The sequence below is a fragment of the Gymnogyps californianus genome, chromosome 5 (assembly GCF_018139145.2).
Source record: "Gymnogyps californianus isolate 813 chromosome 5, ASM1813914v2, whole genome shotgun sequence".
Taxonomy (NCBI): domain Eukaryota; kingdom Metazoa; phylum Chordata; class Aves; order Accipitriformes; family Cathartidae; genus Gymnogyps; species Gymnogyps californianus.
Window position 1 is genome coordinate 60,476,083 of NC_059475.1, and position 18,671 is coordinate 60,494,753.

The window sequence follows — 18,671 nt, forward strand, 5'->3', positions numbered from 1 at the left end:
AGATTCAGATCAGGTTTTGACCAACACACTGGTTAAGATTTTACAAGATAGCCAGATACACTTTCTGAAGCCTGTTTTTTTTTTTAAAGTAGTAAGCATGGGGGGAGGAGGAGGCAGAAAAAAAGAGATTGAACTATGCTGAAAGTACTGTAAGTATGTTGAAAGTATCACCTTCAGAACAGCAGTAAGAATGCCAACAGGTGCAGCACTGTCTTGAATCATAAATTAGACAAACTGCGTTAGGGAACAGGATTAGAAAAGGATTTTCTCATGCAAACATGCATTCAAAGTATGTCTCCTCAACTTAAACTGTACCTCTTATTCTAAACTAAGACTTAACTCAGCTTCTTTGACAAATTAAAACAAAATATTTATATGCATGTAAGCCTGTACTTAATGGCTATGGTAAACTTTGCTAGTCTCAAACCGCCCTATTTCTTTCCCTTTAAACATCAGAGACCAATGCAGGCAATACTTTTCTCTACATATTAATAATGCAGCCCTGTCTACTGCTTTGTTCATCTAATACTATAACTCTCAACAATCCTCAGCTATTCACCTTAGTAGGTCTGGAAATACACATTCTGGTTTTTAGGAGAGCGAGGTTTGCTGGTCTTGAAGTGTCAAAAATTGGCTCCCAGGAGAGTAGAACACAGAATTAATTCAGATGCTAGTCAGTGCACTGTGTTTATGTGCATAGGGTCAACCCATGGGATTTGGGATTGGGAGAAATTCCTCTAGATCAGCCTGGCAGAGACCATGGGCACTGCACTGTTTTCTTGTCTTGATTTCAGAGAGCAGGGAAGTTACTCTTCTTTGCCACTTGGGACATGGATTACACACCAAAATCATATAGATCTATCTCAGCATATTAATTCACCACCATGGAGTTGTTTCAGGTTGAAAAATCCGAACAACCTAAACTGATAAAACTGATTACATCCTTCCTGCAATCTACGCATTTCTGCCCTTTCTTGCGCTGGTTCCAGTGCTTATCTGACCCTGCACCGATTTGGTTTCAGTGTGCTCAGCTGGCAGAAAAGTATCCTGGGGAAGGGAGGGGAAAGAGGGGGGGGTGGGGGAAAGAGGAGGGGGGGAAGGGGGGGGGAGGGAGGGAAAGGCAAACAACTTCCTGCTGAGTTCACATAGTGAAACAGCTCAGCACAGAATCAGATAAATACCAGAGCCAATACAGGAGAGGGGGCAGCAGGGAGGCAGGACTACAGCAGCCCCTGCAGTTACATCAATTTCACCTACACAAAACTGAAGCCTCAGTTTCCCTCATTCTCAATTTATAAACAATAGTTTAGTCATGTGAAAGCTGAAATCCTTTTGTCAAACTTAAAGGAGACATAAGGATACATAGGTTAAATACAGCGTCTGCAACATATGCAAGTTTCGATTAGATCGCTTCCTGATGAAGTTGAACATTCCTTAAATAAAATAGTTTTATAGCTACAGTCTCCTCACACATAAATAGAATTCTGCTGCTAAGCAAAGCAATGAATTAGAAACTAAAAAATCTTAATTGCACTTCCACTACTGAAGAACTAGGCTAAATTACACTATGAATCTTAGAGGGAAAGGAAATAATGGGCAGAAATCAGACGGAATGCAATACTGCAAAGTGTGGGGAAAAAATGATGGCAGACTAGCAACTGCCACCTAAGTTTTATTGTTTTTCCTTTTTTTTTGGTCTGAACGTTATATTTTTTTCTCAAGATCTCCTCACAGATCACACATTTTACCAAAAAACCAATATCCCTTCCTCTCTCCTGTTTCAGGGAAAATGCAAAGTGTTACTGGATACCCAATAAAGATGTGAAAACTGGTGAAACCATAACTTATCTCTGAAGTAACAACATTACTGCACTGCAGAGATCTTTAGTTTCATTTCACCATTCTACTCACCTGCTCAATAGCCAGAGAACAAAATTCAAAATATGTCACCTGGGGTACAGCTCCACAATAAACTAAACTGAATAAACAAAAATACTGAAAGGGAGAGATTCCACTTCCCTATCCCCTTCTCCCTCATAAATCTCAGCCAAGCGATCTGCTCCCTCCTGTACCAACACAGACAATACAACAGTCACAATGTAAGCTGATTTAATGCACTAGCCTGGCAAAACAGACATATATATATATATGTGCATGTACGTATACCTCTTCAGCATTCTTTGAATACAACTATTTTTTACATTTTCAGTGACCTGGATCCGTTTACTGAGACAAGCAGTGCAGTCCATTCAAAGCAAATGGTGGGAATGAGCAGCAAGGAAGAGGAAACAGAGCCTCTTCCACCAGCCACAGGAAATGGTTAACCCAGCTCATCCCTATTGTGAAACCTCAGCCCTGAAAGGAATTCAGTTGCTCCAACATCCTACTGCACCACAATGATAAACCTGCACTCTCCGATACAAGCAGGATTACACGTACTTGCTTCTAAGCAAGATTTAAGAAAACTAATAGTGACCTAAAATCTAGGTAAAGTGACTGAAAATTTATGTTCAAAACAATTCTTTTCCTCCACTAAGCAGTTCATATTCTTGCTTGTCCTTTGAGTTATTACAGAATTTATGCTTTGGCCTCCTGGTAGCATTGTTGCTTTTGACACACAAATCTACTTCTGAAGGACAGTGTCTACTATTGCACAATATAATTCTATTATTATCTGTCATAAAAAAATTGCTTTCAGAAGCTTAAAACATTGAGTACATTCCATGGATATATTGCCTAATACATTACAGATTATTACATGCTTCCAAGTTTAATTGATTCTAACGACAGATTTCCAAACTACCAGACAAATGTACCAATCTGAAGTGTTAAAATTAATATTTTATAATATTTATTTACTTAAAAATCTTACAATTTAAGAATCAGTGAGACACAGGATTCAAGACTGATGGAAAAGCTGTTCATAAGTGAAGAAAGATTTTAAAGATATTTGAAATTACCTAATAATATCATTTTCCAATTTAAGGGGGAAAAAAAAAAATCTCATTTTGCTGGGGTTTGACACAAGCCTAAGAATGAATCTCCGATATCCCAGGCTAGCATATTCAGTTAGAGTTGAAGTATTTTGAGCTATCCTGTGCTACTAATTGATGCATGGTAATACTAAGCTTTTAATTTAGACAAACAGAGAAGACTTGTGAATTCCAACAGTGAGTCACGGTGGAAAGGGACCAAGACACCTTCCCCCACTCCCCCCAATTAGGTAACAACTTGTTTGCTTCATCAAACCTCCATTCGCAACAATTATTGTTTATTTTTGAAGATGCCTCCAGCTTATAAGGACAAAAAAATTAGATCTAAAAACCCCTGAACATTTAAAAAGATAATAAATGTGAGCTTTGATTTTAATACCAAGCATTAGACTGCAAATTCTTTAAAAAAGGTACTGTCTTTATTCTATGTATGGACAACTCTTAGCATAATGGGGGCTGTACCATAGCTGTATGCAATCTTAATATAAATAAAAGAATAAGCTAGAATTTTTTTTTTTATAATACATTTCACATCAAACTTGGATTTGTTAGATTAACATAACTCGATCTGGTGGAATGGAATTTTGTTGTCAAATAAATACATATTCTCTCTAAAGTCTGCAGTGGGCAACAATCTCATCTATGTTAATATATGAAGAGAAACTAAGAGAGAGTATCCCTTCCCTCAAAATTTTCTTATATGTTTCATTAGAATCCACACGTATCTTTTAAATATATTTAAATATTCTATTATCAGAGTAGCCTACAAATAGTACTTTTCATTGACATGGTGAAGCTGATGAACTTATTTTTACCACAGAATAGGCCATATTCTGTCATCCTAAAAAAACAGTGACATGATCCAAAAAACCACGAAATGGCCTTTAAGCTTTGTTGCAATAAATAACTCCATTAATAATGGCTGATAAACTTGCAAATTATTCTCTACAGTCAGTTCAGATTTATTCAGCAAACAAGGATGATATCAGTATTGCTGATAACTATACAGCTCTGAATTAATTGCAATATATTTTATCTCAACATCACTGAAAACTCCTAATATTAATTTAAGTGTATTAAAGTGATACATCTTCCTTTAGACTTTTACAACGTAGAATTGTATCAGTAGTGACCTTCCTAAGGGAAGAGAACAGAGTACACTGATTTGAAAATATTTTGGTTTTAAATTAGGAATAAGCAATGCCCACTTTTGACTCTCGGGAAAGGTTTTACACTGAATACATGACAAGTGTGTACTCATTTGAAAAAAAACAACCAAACAACAAAAAAACCAACAAAAAAACCTTTTTCTTAATTCACGTGGAAGACAGCTTAATTAAAAAATAACTACTGCAGATACTCATCTTTGGTTTGTGTTTTATCAGTCATGTTATCTGTCTTCATAGGTCAGGAACACATGTAGCAATTAAGATATTAATGCACACTGTAATACTCGAGTTTCACTTGTATATTGTCTAACATAAAATACGCATCAGTCATGGTCATCTTTGGAGAAGAGTTGCAGTGTCACACAAGATTAACTAGACAAAAAAAAAAATTAAAAATCACTAAACACTCTCCAAACTTTTCAGTCTCACTGACTGAAAACATTAAAACAACAAACACAACCACCCGATCCTACACATAAAAATAGACGCGTCCAACAAGTCTTTAACTCTAAGCCTCGCACAAAGTCCCACAAGGTTCCTCCTAGATGCATTCAAAAATATGAATGCTGGCTACAACCTCACTGATATTCATTTCTCCCAATTAAGTTAAAGGTAAAACCAGAAAAGCTCTGCAGCAATAGGTGCTAGGCGAATATGCAATACTAACTATTCCTCCTAAGAGATTCAGTCCATAACAATTTCTTACACAGCATCCACCATCACCTCTCTTATCACTTTATTGACAGTGTACAGACTCTACATAGTTCTATGCCTTTAGCATGATACCTCACATATGCTGTAAAAGAATGATACCCAAAATTTAAGTAAAAAATACGAAGTGTTATATACTTCTCAACTGTAGCAGTTCATTATTCCACTGTATCTCTTCTTAAGTAGGAAAACAGTGCTCCTCGTAAGTGGCTTTTTCTTGTCTGCACCCTAATGTCCAAGGAATACGGCTAATACTTGTCAGCACAGGCAATTTTGGAACTACCATCCAAGAAGAAAAAGCATTAATTGCATTCTTCAAGGAAAAATTTCCAACACTCTTCCAAAACCAAAATCTAAAGTCCCACCAAAAAAGCCCTACTAGGGCAGAATAAAAAAAAAAAAAAGGGAAAAGAAAAAAAAAGAAGATAATTAGGCTCCTCCAAACAGGTTATAGATTATGTGGCTGAAAGAGGAGCTACATCCACAATATTTTTGCAAACAAAATACAACCATGGCTGTTTTAACCCAAAAGATTTCCTGTTTCAAAGGATATCACATAGTTCTGGGTTTGCACATTTTATTCTAAGAATGTAATAAATACTAACCTTTTTTTCAGCAAAAAAACCATCACTATATTCAAGGCATACTTATAGCAACACTTTTAGTAAGTTCCTTAGTAGAGGTGATATTCAGTGTAGCATCATAAGCTCATCATACACATAGCCCTTATGTCCTGAAGGCAATGAAAGAGTTTGTGATGGATGTGCCTTGTCAGCAAAGCAAAAAACAACAGGTGAGAAAAGTGCAGTCCACATCATTATTACTTCTTGAAGTCCAACTGTGTTCACGACCAAGAATATAGTTATTTTTATATTTTTCACAAACCAAGTAGAATAAGCAATATGAACTTATATGGAAAGGATGCTAAAGAACAGAGAGGGAGGTATCCTGGTCACAAAAGAAATCAACTGATAAAAACCTCTCAGAAGCAACCCTGTTCCTCATGTGGGGAAAAAAAAAAATCACTGCCGACAAAACACAGGAGAAGAGGAAAACAGATAATCCCATTTTCTATGCTTCAGATATTACTTCATTCTTAAAAATGGTTCTACAGAATGTAAAAAAATTACCAATCCAAAAATGGCCTCAGTCAATTACTTCAAATCTGATAAATGCAAGTCGCAAGAAACTAGAAAAGTTTGATAACATTTCATTTTAATTTGTTGGCACAAAACTGTAGTGATTCCTACTTGTTACAACAGTTCAAGTCTAGTAGTATTAAAGTCTCTCCTCTTGCTATTATATACTTTTGTTAATTATAAAAAAAAAAAAAACCCCAAACAAAACAAACCCCAAAACAGGATCTTGGAGGAAAAAAGCTTCTATGAATACGAATTCAAGGAATTCCATCACATAACAAGTTAGATCACTAGCTTTTCCCTTTTCAGAATACAAAATAAAACCCAAAACATTTTGTCCAGTTCTACAGCCATACGGTCACATTATTTTGATATTCTATGTTGATCATTCCAGTAAATGGGGTTGTTTTTTTTAATCCTTGCAGTCCAGAAATAAAATAGCTGGGATGAGAAACTGGAAGACTAAAGGCACTGTCACAGTGTCCATTTAAATATATATATTCCTGGCTACCTTATGATAGGCTGTCCATAACAGCATCTAAAAGCTCTTCAGAAAAGTAAAATATTTATTATTTTAGAATTCAGACTCAGTAAGCTCTAATCTGCAACATTACTACCATTGTAGCATGGTAATTTTTTATTAAAATTCAGCCGTCAGTATTAAAAATGCTTTGAAGTGTGTTTCAAAAACATAATAAAAAGTCTGAATTTTGTAACACCTTCCAATAAGCACAAACAACTGCTACATTTAAACAACCATGAAGGTAACACGAGACGCTGGCAGAAACACTCAAATAGGTAAAAAAAAAACCTTTTTATAAAAGTCAATCACTGCACTATGGAAGTTATGACATTAGCCTGAAACCCACACATGGGTTAGTAATGGGAAGCAAATACATTTGTTCTGACTTAGCCTGTCATTGGCATGCTGAGTTTTCTCTAAGAATTTTATGAATGTAAAGCATAATGCAAGTTGGATGGAAGCTGAAAAAGCTGACAGTCACCTTGTTTTTGTTTTTACAAGCTAACATCCATATGTTTATGGAACAAGCCTGTAACTCAATGAACTTTGTTGCTGGTGTCTAGTGTGCGTACTGCACTGAAATTCTTATACAGTATCAATAGAATATTTTGGTACCTAGCAGTTGGAAGTTAAAAAGCATATCATATTAAAAAGTCTGTTACAATACCTGTTTCTTAAATACTACCTGTACTCTTCAATCTGAAATGTTACATCTAGTTTGAGCTATTTATTTCCTCCTCTCAGTCATGAAACAAAGTTAGAGCAATGAAATTTTGTAAAAGATGTCTTTAATATTCTCACCGAGAAGCATTCTGCTGCAGTGCTTCAATTACAAACACTGCAGAGGAACTGTAAATAAAAAGCTCATTTCTATTGGAATTAGAGAAAACATGGGAGATACTCCCTTATAAGGGAGTATCTCATAAACCCACATTTGAGATCAAATAGAGTTTGAAAGAAATCAACAAAAAGAATGTAATTGTTTATTACTCAGTCTCAGAGGAGCCTGTCATAAAACGAACAGTCATCAAGAACAACTCTCTTCTGACCACTGCATCAGCCCACAGCGAAAGGGGGAGGGAAAGAGAGGGGAAGGAAACGGAGAGAGATTCTGTCACAGAAAACAATCAAGGTTGTTTGCGGGAAAATGAAAGGTTTTATCTTCGATAAATAAGCAACGGTTTCACAAAAGAGGTGGCAGAAACCGAGGAGGGAGACCGCCTTTCCCTCAGAGGTGGCGAGGCTGAAATGAAGCTGCCGCCTGCACCCGCCTGACAACCGGCCGAAGGGCCAGAGCCGCCTGCCCCGGGACTGGTTAACCCTTCCCCACACCCGGGCGGCGAAGAATCGGTGTCTGGAAGGAAAAAAACAAAACAAACAAACATACCCCCCACGCACACCCACTCACACAAACACAGAAAACCCACCCACGCGTCACATCGGGCCTCGGCGGCCAGCAGCCGCTCCTCCCGCCGGCCGATACCCGGACGGCGAAACCTGCGCTCCCCGCTGCCCCCCGCCGAAACTCCCGCGGGCGCAAGAGGGCACCAGGGGGCGGGGAAGGAGCCCTGTCAGGCAGACGCGCGGGCAGAGCCCGGGGGGACGCGGCCCTCGACCTGTCACGGCCGGTACAACGCCGAGAGCGGCTCGGCCGGCGGAGGGGGGCGGCAGCCCCTCGTTGAGAGGAGGAGCGGGAGTACGTCGTGTCCCCCCCAGAAGCCAGGGACGGCCATGACCGGCGGCCCCGCCCCCGGCGGGGGGCCTGACGGCGTCTCCGCAGCACCGTCGCCCTCTACCCCGGCTGGCCGGGGCACAGGCGGGAGGACGGCGGCGCCGCGCACTCCATCCGGCCCCGCAGGAGCCCGCAAGGCGTCCCACCGCCCGGCAGAGCGGCGCCAAGCCGGGAAGGCGACGACGCGAACTCAACCCCTTCCCACTCACCGGCATCATCTCCGCAGCCGTCACCCAGCCAGCCCTGCCGAGGCTGCCGCCGTGCCGTGCGGGGCCTCTCCTGCCGCCGCCGCCTCTCACCGTGGAGGACGCCGCGCTCGCCCTGGCGGCTGTGACAGGTGCCTCCCGCGCGCCTCGCTCCCCACAGCGGGCGGAAGGAAGAGGCGAAGGCGGCGGCGGCGGCCGGGCTCCCAACCCCCCTCCTCCTCAGCGCGGCGGCGGCGGCGGCGGCGGCCTCCCTGCCTTCCCTGCCTCCTTCCCTCGGCGCTTCCTGCTCCGCTCCGCCCGCGCCGCGCCGCCCAGCCAGGGGTTAACCGCCGCCGCGGCCTCATTGGCCGAGGCGGGAAGAGCCGGGGGCGGGGCGGCAGGAGGCGCGCGCACGGCCCGCGTGGGGAGGAGGGCGGGAGCCGCGCGGGTGCGCGCCTCGGTGCTGCACGTGATCGCGGGCGCTGTGGGGGGCCGGGACTCGCGTCCTCCTCTCGCCGTCGCCCCGGGGGTGGTTTCCCTGGCAGACCTGCCGTGACCCCCCTCGCCCCCCCCCCCCCCCCCCAGCTCCGTGTTTCGCGTGGGCTCCGTCCCGCCGGTTCTTCCCGCGGCCCCGCTCCGGGCCCGGTCTCCTTCTCCCCCCGGGGCTGTGCCGCCCTGCCCCCGGGCCGGGCCGGGCCGGGCCGGGCCCCCGGCGGGCGCAGCATCCTCTGGGCGGGCTGCCTGGGGCCGATTGCCCACGGGCCCCGGCCCTGGAGGAAGGGGCAGCGGCCCTGGGCGCTTTCTGACCCCGGAATGCGGGGAATGCGGTGGCGGTGGGGCGGCCCCACTGCTGCGCGGGGGAGCGGCCGGGAGCGCGGCCGCTGTAGTAGCAGGCTGGGGCGCGGAGGAGCGAGGCGCGACCCGCCAGGCGTGCGGGGACCTGGCGGGTGGGAGCCGGGAGGTGACACGGGCGTTGTCGGTCCCCCGCGGGAAGGTGGGCGCACCGCGGTGTCAGCCCGTGTTTGTGAGCGAAGGCAGGCGGGTGCGCGGGGGAGGTCGCTTTCCAAGAGCTTGTCTTGGTCTGCCGAAACACACCTCGGTGCACAGCTGTTCCTTGTGGCTAGAATAACGTCATGTCTAGCGTCACCCTCGTTTTGCCGTCCCTTCACCCGTGCATTACTTGTGAAATCTGCCTGATGTACAAAACTCCCCTGAACAGCAGGAGAGGGGGTGTTTTTGTCCAGGACCCTGATGTCAGACTCGTATGAGATTTGGTCTCATGTTTGAAAGTAAGGTTTAGTTTCTTCGTTTTCTGGTGTCTCATTCTGTAGAGCTACAACAGCAAGATGAAAGTTAACAGCTTGGAAGAAGTCAAGCTCAACTATAAGTCAAAACATCACCATATGTTAGTACTGCAACACATGCAATGTAGACAAATTTCATATTGCTGTGAGTCTTAAATCCTAGTCTACAAAATACATGGACCCACCCAATGCTTCAACTGTTTGTAAATGGCTGGTTTCCAGTCTTTGTTACTTTATTTGTAGAACACCGTGACAGATCTCAGCTAGGAGTGAAAAAAATGATAACTTGGCAAGTTTTTGAGAGGAGCTTAGATATTGTTTGTCTAAGTCTTTGAGGGTAAGTGATAATAGCATATTAATCTCAAATATGAGTTTGTATGTTAAATGTAACCTATTAATGTAAGATTCTATAGCAGATATTGTGTAAATTATCTTAATATATATGTGCCTAAGATTTCATTGCGTATCCTTGTCAGAGTATTTACAGGCTCTGGTGTCAGCTTTGTGATAGGTCAAAGCTTCTGCTGCTTTTAATAAACTGGTCCTAGGGGAAAAATCTATTAGCATCACAAGATAATAGTTTGTCAGTTTAAAATTATTTTGCAACTACTATTTGGAGTGCTACTCGCTGACAATAACACTATTATACTCAGTTTCTTGTAAACTGTAGTTCTACCTCGCACACACAGCTTTGGAAATAGGTAAGACTATGATACTTCAGACCCAACAGAGAACTCCAAGATCTATTCAGAATAATAGTATTAACCCTGCAACTAAGCTGACCTAAAATGAAGCAGGCAATAACATGCTCATAGTTATGTATCTTAAGAAAAAAAAAGAGGGGGGGAATTTATCTTCATCAAATTAATACTCAACTTTAGTGAACAAAAGAAGAGCAGTGAATAGAAGTTTACTTGTCCTCTTACTATTTGTGGTGAAATTCTGATTTTAATAACAAGGGAATTGTGCACCTTTTGGCATGCTTATTCTTTAAAAATTACAGTCTTTCTCGTTAACCCAGTTAGATTTTTTGCCAGTGATTCTTAAATGATGGTCTATAATTTCTTTGCAGGTATACTTTATAGCTGACTCCCCTCTGTTTTCAATGATTGATAATAAAACCTAAAATACTATAAATATTACCCCACTATTACTTTTCCATTGCAACAGCAGGAATGCTGACAAAATGAAAAGTGGGAGAATATGGTATAGACAATTGCTACTGGGAAGGAAGGCAGTCCTCCATGCAATGCCCCTGTTGGAATAATGGCCTCTAGTATAAAAGTTTGTTAACCTTGTGTTGCTTTTGGCAGATGCAGGTTCAGCCAATGCAACAACCAGACAGACTGGATACTGTGGACTAAGGAAATGTCTTCAAAAGGTAGAGTACGTACTTTATATGCAAGTCTGTTCCTACTCCTATTTCTGCTTCCCTTGAAAAAAACACCACTTGCCTCATTCCTTCCCATCTCCATTTTCCCATAGAAATGAGGAAAGGAAAAAATAACCAGTATTTATGAAGCGTAAGACTTAAAACTCTCCCTGCGGTGTGGTAAATTAATTAACATCTCCTCTCCCACAGAAGAATCTTTTTGAGAACCATTCTTTTAGCAGTCGAGGGACAGAGCAGCCATTATAAAATCTTCTGATTCCAACTTAAAACTACAAATGTTTTGTTTACTGTGAGCAGGAAAATGGTCACTTGTAATAATGTAGAATTTTTTTTCCGCATTGCCCATGCATTTCCATACCAAATGACTGGTCTAACTTTGTAGAAATTATGTTGCTTAGGCAAAGGGGCCAGTGATATCTGCAAGTTAGTTGCCTGTCTTCGGTAAGTGAGGTTGTGTGAAAGCAGTCATGATTTGGGGAATGCCTAAGAAGATAAGGTCAGAGAATTTGGTTATGGAAGCAGATAAAGCCAGAGATACAGAATCCAAATTATTTGCTTCCAAATACGTTGCCTTTGTGAGAGGTGCTCTAATTTTGTTGGCCTTTTTCTAAAGGAAAGGGTTTGTGCTTCTTTGTTGGTATAAGTATTAAAACATTTTATACAAATACCTTTTACCCTCCTCTTGGTTCTTAAAAAACCCCAGAGCAATACTATTTAACTTTACAAATTGAAGCCACTATAGCTTAACAGACATTTATTCAACTTACAACATAAGAAAATGAAGAATTACTCTTTATTAGTTATGGTATAGTTAGTTTTTGAGATTTGTGCTGAGCTCATGTTTAGCTAGAAATTGAAATTTGATTGAAATGTATAAATTATCATTTTAGTGTTTTGCTAAAATACTTGAAATTTATGGGTATATAGAGAAAATTTATCAAAATATGTTTTGTATTTAACCTAGGTTTATTGAAAAAAGGAATATTAACTGCAGTTAATAAATTGGCAGGCCTCTTATTTGATCATGCACAATGTTATTCTTAAGACAAGCAGAGACTCCCAAAGATAAAGGTGGGAGACTAATGAGATTTTCAGGAGCACTCCTGATGAAGTTCCAATTCCTACTTGTGTTTTTTAAGTATCTTCTAGCAAGATTTTCAAATGTAGATGTTTTTTAAAGTTTTTAAAACTACCAGGTCTGAATCTCAGGATCCTGCTTCTTTTTTTATGCATAGACAAAAGGAGGAAAATGAGCTTTCCTACCTTCTCAGATCCAAGTTTTCTTCAGTTTTGCATTAACTTGTTAAGATGCTTTTCTGGAGCGTAGGAAAATGTTTTCAGGCTTTGGAGGTGTCACAGGAAAATAAGTGTTTATTTTTAATTAATTTAACACTTTTTATGTGGTATTATTTGAAATAACAGGTACTCCTGTTTATAGCCAGAAACAGTCTCAGAGGTCAAACATTTAGGGTGGGATCCATCTTATCCAACTTTAGTAATCTAGAAGTTAGGCATGTAGTCTCAATCAGTCGTCTAGGCTCCTTCTATAGATAAATTGGGATGGGGAGGGAAGGGAGAGAGGCAGTTCTGCAGGCAATTCATTCCATGCTGAGATACTCATCCCACTATCTAAATCTCTTGGTCTTTGAAGGTGCCTATCTCTCTATTGATTTAAGATGGAGCCTGGATGACTAGCTCAGATTAGAGAGCAGACTTTTGTATGGCTACAGTTAGGATGGGTTTCCTCACAACTGGCAGAATAAAATCTCTAAAAAGTGAGTATGGGTAGGAGTGTGGGGTTTTTTTGTCTATGGGTATTACAAAAAAATTAATGCATCCTCTCTAAATGAATGAGTGGATTACTTTATTACAGAATACAACTCTCCTTTCAAAAATTACATTTTGCATTTGCTGTAATGCAGGAGGAACTGGCCATGAGTAGGTAAGGAATTTTAGAAGTTGAGTCACAGAAGTACTCCTAACTTGCCAGGCAGTTAACGTGCAGGTGCAGTGCTATGTAACAGATGATACAGACAAAAAGACTAAGTATTTCAAGGAGAGTTTCTCAGCAGGTAGCCTAAAATCTTTAGTGAAATACTGTGTAAAGTAAGTGTGTATATTTAAAGGAAAGGTATTTTAATTTGTTACTGTGGCCTTAAGTAACCTCTCATTCCAGAATCAGGCTGACTTCCTAAGGCTGCAACAATAAGAAATTCATACTGAACAATAGTCATATGCTGCCGCGTTTGAATTCATATACAGCCAATGCATTTTAAACCCCACCAAACCTGTTTAGAGATAAACTATAAGTAACAATCTGAAGGAAACACTTTGATGTCTGTTTTGTATACAGTATTTGAGACACGTGAACAGGAGAAAGATACTTTTTCATCACTACCTTGTAATATTCTAAAGTAATGTATGCTGGACTAGATGACTAATGTTCTAAAGTTTCCATAGCACAATCCACTCAGTGCATCATTCTGAAAAGGACTATAATAATTAAAGCAGGAGCGAAGCCATATGATCTGTATATAGCATAGCTGTGTGCACTTCCTGGGGATTTGAGTGTCTGATACATCATGTGTTTCAGCCCTGCATTTGATGGATTAGAGATGTAATTTCTTTAAACAATAACATAAATTGTATGCTTAATCCAATACACATGATGCAAAAGAGTGTACTTAGTGGAGAATGCTGTGCCTTCATCAGGAATGTGTTGCTATACTCATAAAATTCTTACACTAGTAGGTATTGTTAATTTTTTATGTTGTAGCTACAGAAAATATAGCTCTGTAAGACAGATTACATGCCATTGTTTTTACAGACGGAAAATCTTGTTCTGCTCCCCTGTAATTTATGATGAAACCATTAACTATATTCGAAGGAGTGAAGAAAACAAAAACTTAAACTTCTTGGGAGAGGTTCTCTCTGCTTGTACCTTTAGGCTTATAACCATTTGGGCTCTCAAGATGTTTCTTTACAAAAATCTTTTCTCTTAAATTTTCAATATGCCCATGATGAGTGGAAGTATCTGTGACTAGCTAGATGATGGGTTATTAGTTGAAACATTAATTAGTGGGGGGATAGAGTAACAAGTCAATCCTTCACTCTTTACTCTGTTCTTTATATGCCACTTCATTTTGGGTGTACCACTTGGCTAAAGTTTGAGGGGAAAAAGGATAGGTCGTGTTTTAAGATTGAGTCCAGCCATTTCATTTGTTACCTGAGAACAATTTTAGACTTGGCGTATCTCAGCCATGATTCAGTGACTCAAGTACTCAAGTGTTTTTAACAATTTCTGTATGAAGTGATTTCAGATATTTCCTCTCTCAGCTAAAGGCCTAATGGAGAATTGGGATACATGATTAGTTTGTACCCCATGCTGCAAAAATGGTGGGTGGCTAATTGTCAACTTTTCTATTAACCATCACTTCCTTGTTTAAGATGGGCAACTATTTTATTTACTATAACTGAAAACAATCTGCTCTCTTTTCTTATGTTCACTGCTGGATCAGATGCAGGTTTGGTTTTGTGTTAAATTTGTATTATTCCCATATTCAGACCCAGTAATTCCTAATTTGAAATGTGTATCTTCTTCTAGAATATGTCTTTTTCTTGGTTAGCTTACTTGAGGTAAGTAGATCTAATAAGAAAAAACATGCAGAGGGTACAATGTAATGGAGCTCATGCTTCCTGCTGTTGTACCTGGTAATGGGTGAACTTGAAGGACTGCAGCTTGGAAGGGGAGATTAGGAAAGTCCTCTGCTTGATTCTGAAGTCTTGGATATACTGGAAGGTGTTTTTCAGCAATTACTGAGACAAGGTGATGTGCAAAGGAGGCTTGGAGAGAAAAACATTTCCCTGAGCAGAAGAATACTCACAGGTAGTAGGAGCAAGAAATTATAAACCAAATTAAATGTATTTTTTTTAAAAAGAGTAATCTGTTTACACTTAGTATTTAAACAACTACATTATTAAGACTACACTACTGGAAAAACATTCTTGACCTTTTCTTGTGTGTGTACTCATCACAGATCTTACAGATCAGAATACACAAGGTAAGTTTCCTCCAAAAATACAAGACAAGAGTATTGAATCTGTTTAAATAAAACACCATTGCAGTTGTGAAACAGGATATGGCTATGATTTAAGATACACCTATATGGAAAACATTTCTGCGCTATATATCTCTCACACATGTGCGCACACACACACAAAAAAACCCCCAACACCTTAAGTGATCATTTTTGGGGCTTTTTGATTACCAAAAATTGTCGCAAGCACGGCTGTCTTCTCTACAGGTGGATACAATTTATTGTGAATCTGAGTTTTGGTCAGACACTTTGTTAATAGTGCACTTTTATAGAAGAGCAGCTGCACTCAGATAATCTGACCAGCAGATGTAATCTAAGACATTTGCAATGATGCGTTTTCCATGTTACAAACAAAAATACTGGTTTTGTGCCTTGCTGATGCTTAAGGCTCATCCTTTCTAACTGTTTGTATAAATACTGCTTTTCCAGGTAAAGTAATGATGTTCTACTCCTGGGAACATTCAGGTAAAGTAATGATGTTCTAGTCCTGGGAACATTCATGAGACAAGTTGATTTTGCCTCTAAGTGCCTTGGTTTGTAATCTTCCAGAAACATATTTCTGAATAATTTTTATTGTTGTGATCCTACGAGAAGGTTTACGGCAATTCTTAGCTGCATAAACAGAAGAATGTCAACAGTAAAGGGAGATGAATTGTATAGGGCATCGATGGAACCCTATTGAAAATGATTCCATGAAAAGCCCTAGAAATAGTGACAGTAGAAAATGTATCACTGGTATGTGTTTAGAATCTATTTTAGGTTGATATATTCAAAGAAGATATCATAACATGCAGCTGAACCTCAGAAGATTTGAAAGACTGGAAAGGAGTGTGTTCACCATAGAGGAGTACACACAGTAATAACCTACTTGCTTGGGGATGATTAGATGCTACTTTAAAGGTTTGTCTATTGCTTGTGTATCAAATTCAAAACCAGTATTTCTATTCTATAAATGGACAAGCTACAGCACAAGGTAAAGTAACTTGAATCTTTTCTCTTTTTCTTCCAATTGCTATGTGAAAGTTCTACACAACTGTTTTTCTTGCCTTCTGTTTCTCTCCTCCTAGATAGGCCTGAGTACATGTTTAAATTAGTAGCCTTAATTGAAAAAGAAGTGTGATAGTTAGCATTAATAAGAATACATTATTTGAAAGCCAAGTAAAAATATTTTTGGCAAGATTCCTTTTCTAGTTGCATTACTGCAAAAGAATTAACTAAGTCAAAGTATGCTGAAAAGTTTTTATGTCTCGGTGTTTACTGAAACAAGAGCCAGATCCTTTGTTAAAATTGGTATGACTCCAATTCTTAGCTTACTGAAAGAAATGCATAGTTTAAATTTTTGCTAATTATTTTGAAGAAGTGTCTTGAGGTCCTACCTGGGACCAAAAGCATTTTCTTTTCAAGCTGTATGTGATATGGTATGTGGAATACAACATAACGAGTATAAGGAGAGAATGGTAATGTCAGGTGTAAGAGAATTTAAACAAGGCTATTTTTCTGTACAAGTACACTAAATTAAAAGGTATACCTGAAGCATTGAGAGTAAAGAGTCAATAATAGTCCTGCAAAAAAGTATAGCTTGAGACTGCTATATATATATATCCTCAAGATAAATAGTGGAGTTAATTATAAAAGTGGAAATGCTTTTGGTTAGACCTCCCCCAAAAGGGTATCCTTCCCCATATTCTTGGTCCTGTATCAAATGCCTGTTCACATTCTAATCCACTTTATTAATCCCTCCTTCTTCCTCCCATAATACTCTGGTTGTATTCAGTTTAGTTGTTGCCACTTCGCTTGTTTGTATAGCATTCCATATGAAATATCTCACAACAGTTTCTACTTCATACCTAAAAGAATTCCCCCTTAATTGCAGCAATTCTTAATATTATCAAAAGCATGCTAAACACAACAGGTTAAAACAAGAAATGAAGACTACAACTGATACTGCAGGAAAAATCTGTGTAGGCAGAAGTAGTCATCACAGATGGGATTCATTCAGTATACTGCTGTTAGTTCTACCACCCACATCATCCCTATTATCATTTCCTAGCAAACACACTTCATTAGCTCTGAAGAAATCTCTACTGTCTGCTCCAGCAGATAGCTGAAGTTACCATGATGATAAGGATATAAAATAGCTAAAGGTCATGTCAATTAAAAAAAGTTACTTCAGGTTTTCGAAGGTCATGATGATTAAAAGTGTATTTTCATTTGATGACAACCAATAATATAATTTGATTTGAAGAACCACTACCAAATTTATCCTTTATTACTAAAAGTATTCTTCCTGCAAGTATTGAGCATTAGGATATTGTGGTACAATTGTTCTCCCTGTTCTACTTGTTTGTCCGTTTGTCCCAATTAATTAAGTGATAACTTGAGAAAGCGATGTGCTGTCACAGAGGAAGGAAGCAAGGTTCTGACTTTTTGCTGAAGCACAAGCTGACGTTCCTGATTTGTATACAGGGTGGAGTTCTGCATTCTTTTTATTCCTGTGAGTGTTGACAGTGATGACAGTTCTTATGGGACAGACAGTACTTTGATCATGTGCGTAGCTGGGTACGACGAGGAAACTTGCATTAAATTATTGTAAGGGACACAATGACTTAGGAAAGCTGGGTGAGTGAATGGGAAGCTAGAAATTCTGATTCTTCTGCCCCTTTTCTAAAAAAAAAAAAAAAAAAATGCTGTTGTACTGTAATGCAAGTTATAAAGCAGCTTTGCTGTAAACAGAATCAGGAGATAGATCCAAATTAAAACAGAAAAAAACCCTGAGTGCTTGTTTTATTATTTTAGAGGGGGAAAAAACCCTAAAATTACAAAAAATTGCCTGATCCGATTCACACATAGTTGTATCAGCATAACTATGAGGAGCAAGGCACTGTGGTATAAGGGTGGGAACTCCACAAGCTGGTGTAGCTGCCAGAGTACTCATGCTGTTAAACCACAACCAAAGACATCATAGTACCCTTAACAGAATTTAATTAAAACTTCTAAATAATCCATTCTTGTGGTGGTCAGTTCACTTTGAGTTAGGGGAGAGTAATTGTTTCCAAGTAGTTTGCCTGCAGCAGTGGACAGACTACAGGAATTTCTTGTTTACGAGCTCTTCATAAATTACCAAATCAGAGTCACATGGCTTTATATTCTTAAAGTAAAGAGAATATTAGCTGCTAAATGTTAGTTGCTAAAGGTTATGGAATTATAGCATGAAGAGCTTGCTGTTCAAGCACTATCTTGTCACTTCTTGTTCCTCCATTTACCAAATTTTTAACCAACGTATTTAATGCCTCAGGGAATCTCCATCTTAATATTCTTTCCTTCCTAGTAGCTTTACAGATTTCCATGAATGAAACAACAGAGATTTCACAGGTTGATTTCCTCAGTTAGCTTCATTTCAGCCATCTGGTGATGATGTCACACAT

General features: G+C 39.8%; 1 protein-coding gene across 2 annotated transcripts in view; it reads right to left on the reverse strand.

Moving 5' to 3' along the window:
- Positions 1-8,685, reverse strand: part of PPP1R13B (protein phosphatase 1 regulatory subunit 13B) — a 73,806-nt gene extending 65,121 nt beyond the window's left edge. For both annotated transcript variants that reach the window (XM_050897384.1, XM_050897383.1), the window contains exon 1: positions 8,477-8,685. In XM_050897384.1, coding sequence (XP_050753341.1) covers positions 8,477-8,485 — 9 coding nt within the window. In that variant the 5' untranslated portion in view covers positions 8,486-8,685. The remainder of the gene's footprint in view (positions 1-8,476) is intronic.
- Positions 8,686-18,671: the final 9,986 nt, after the last annotated feature.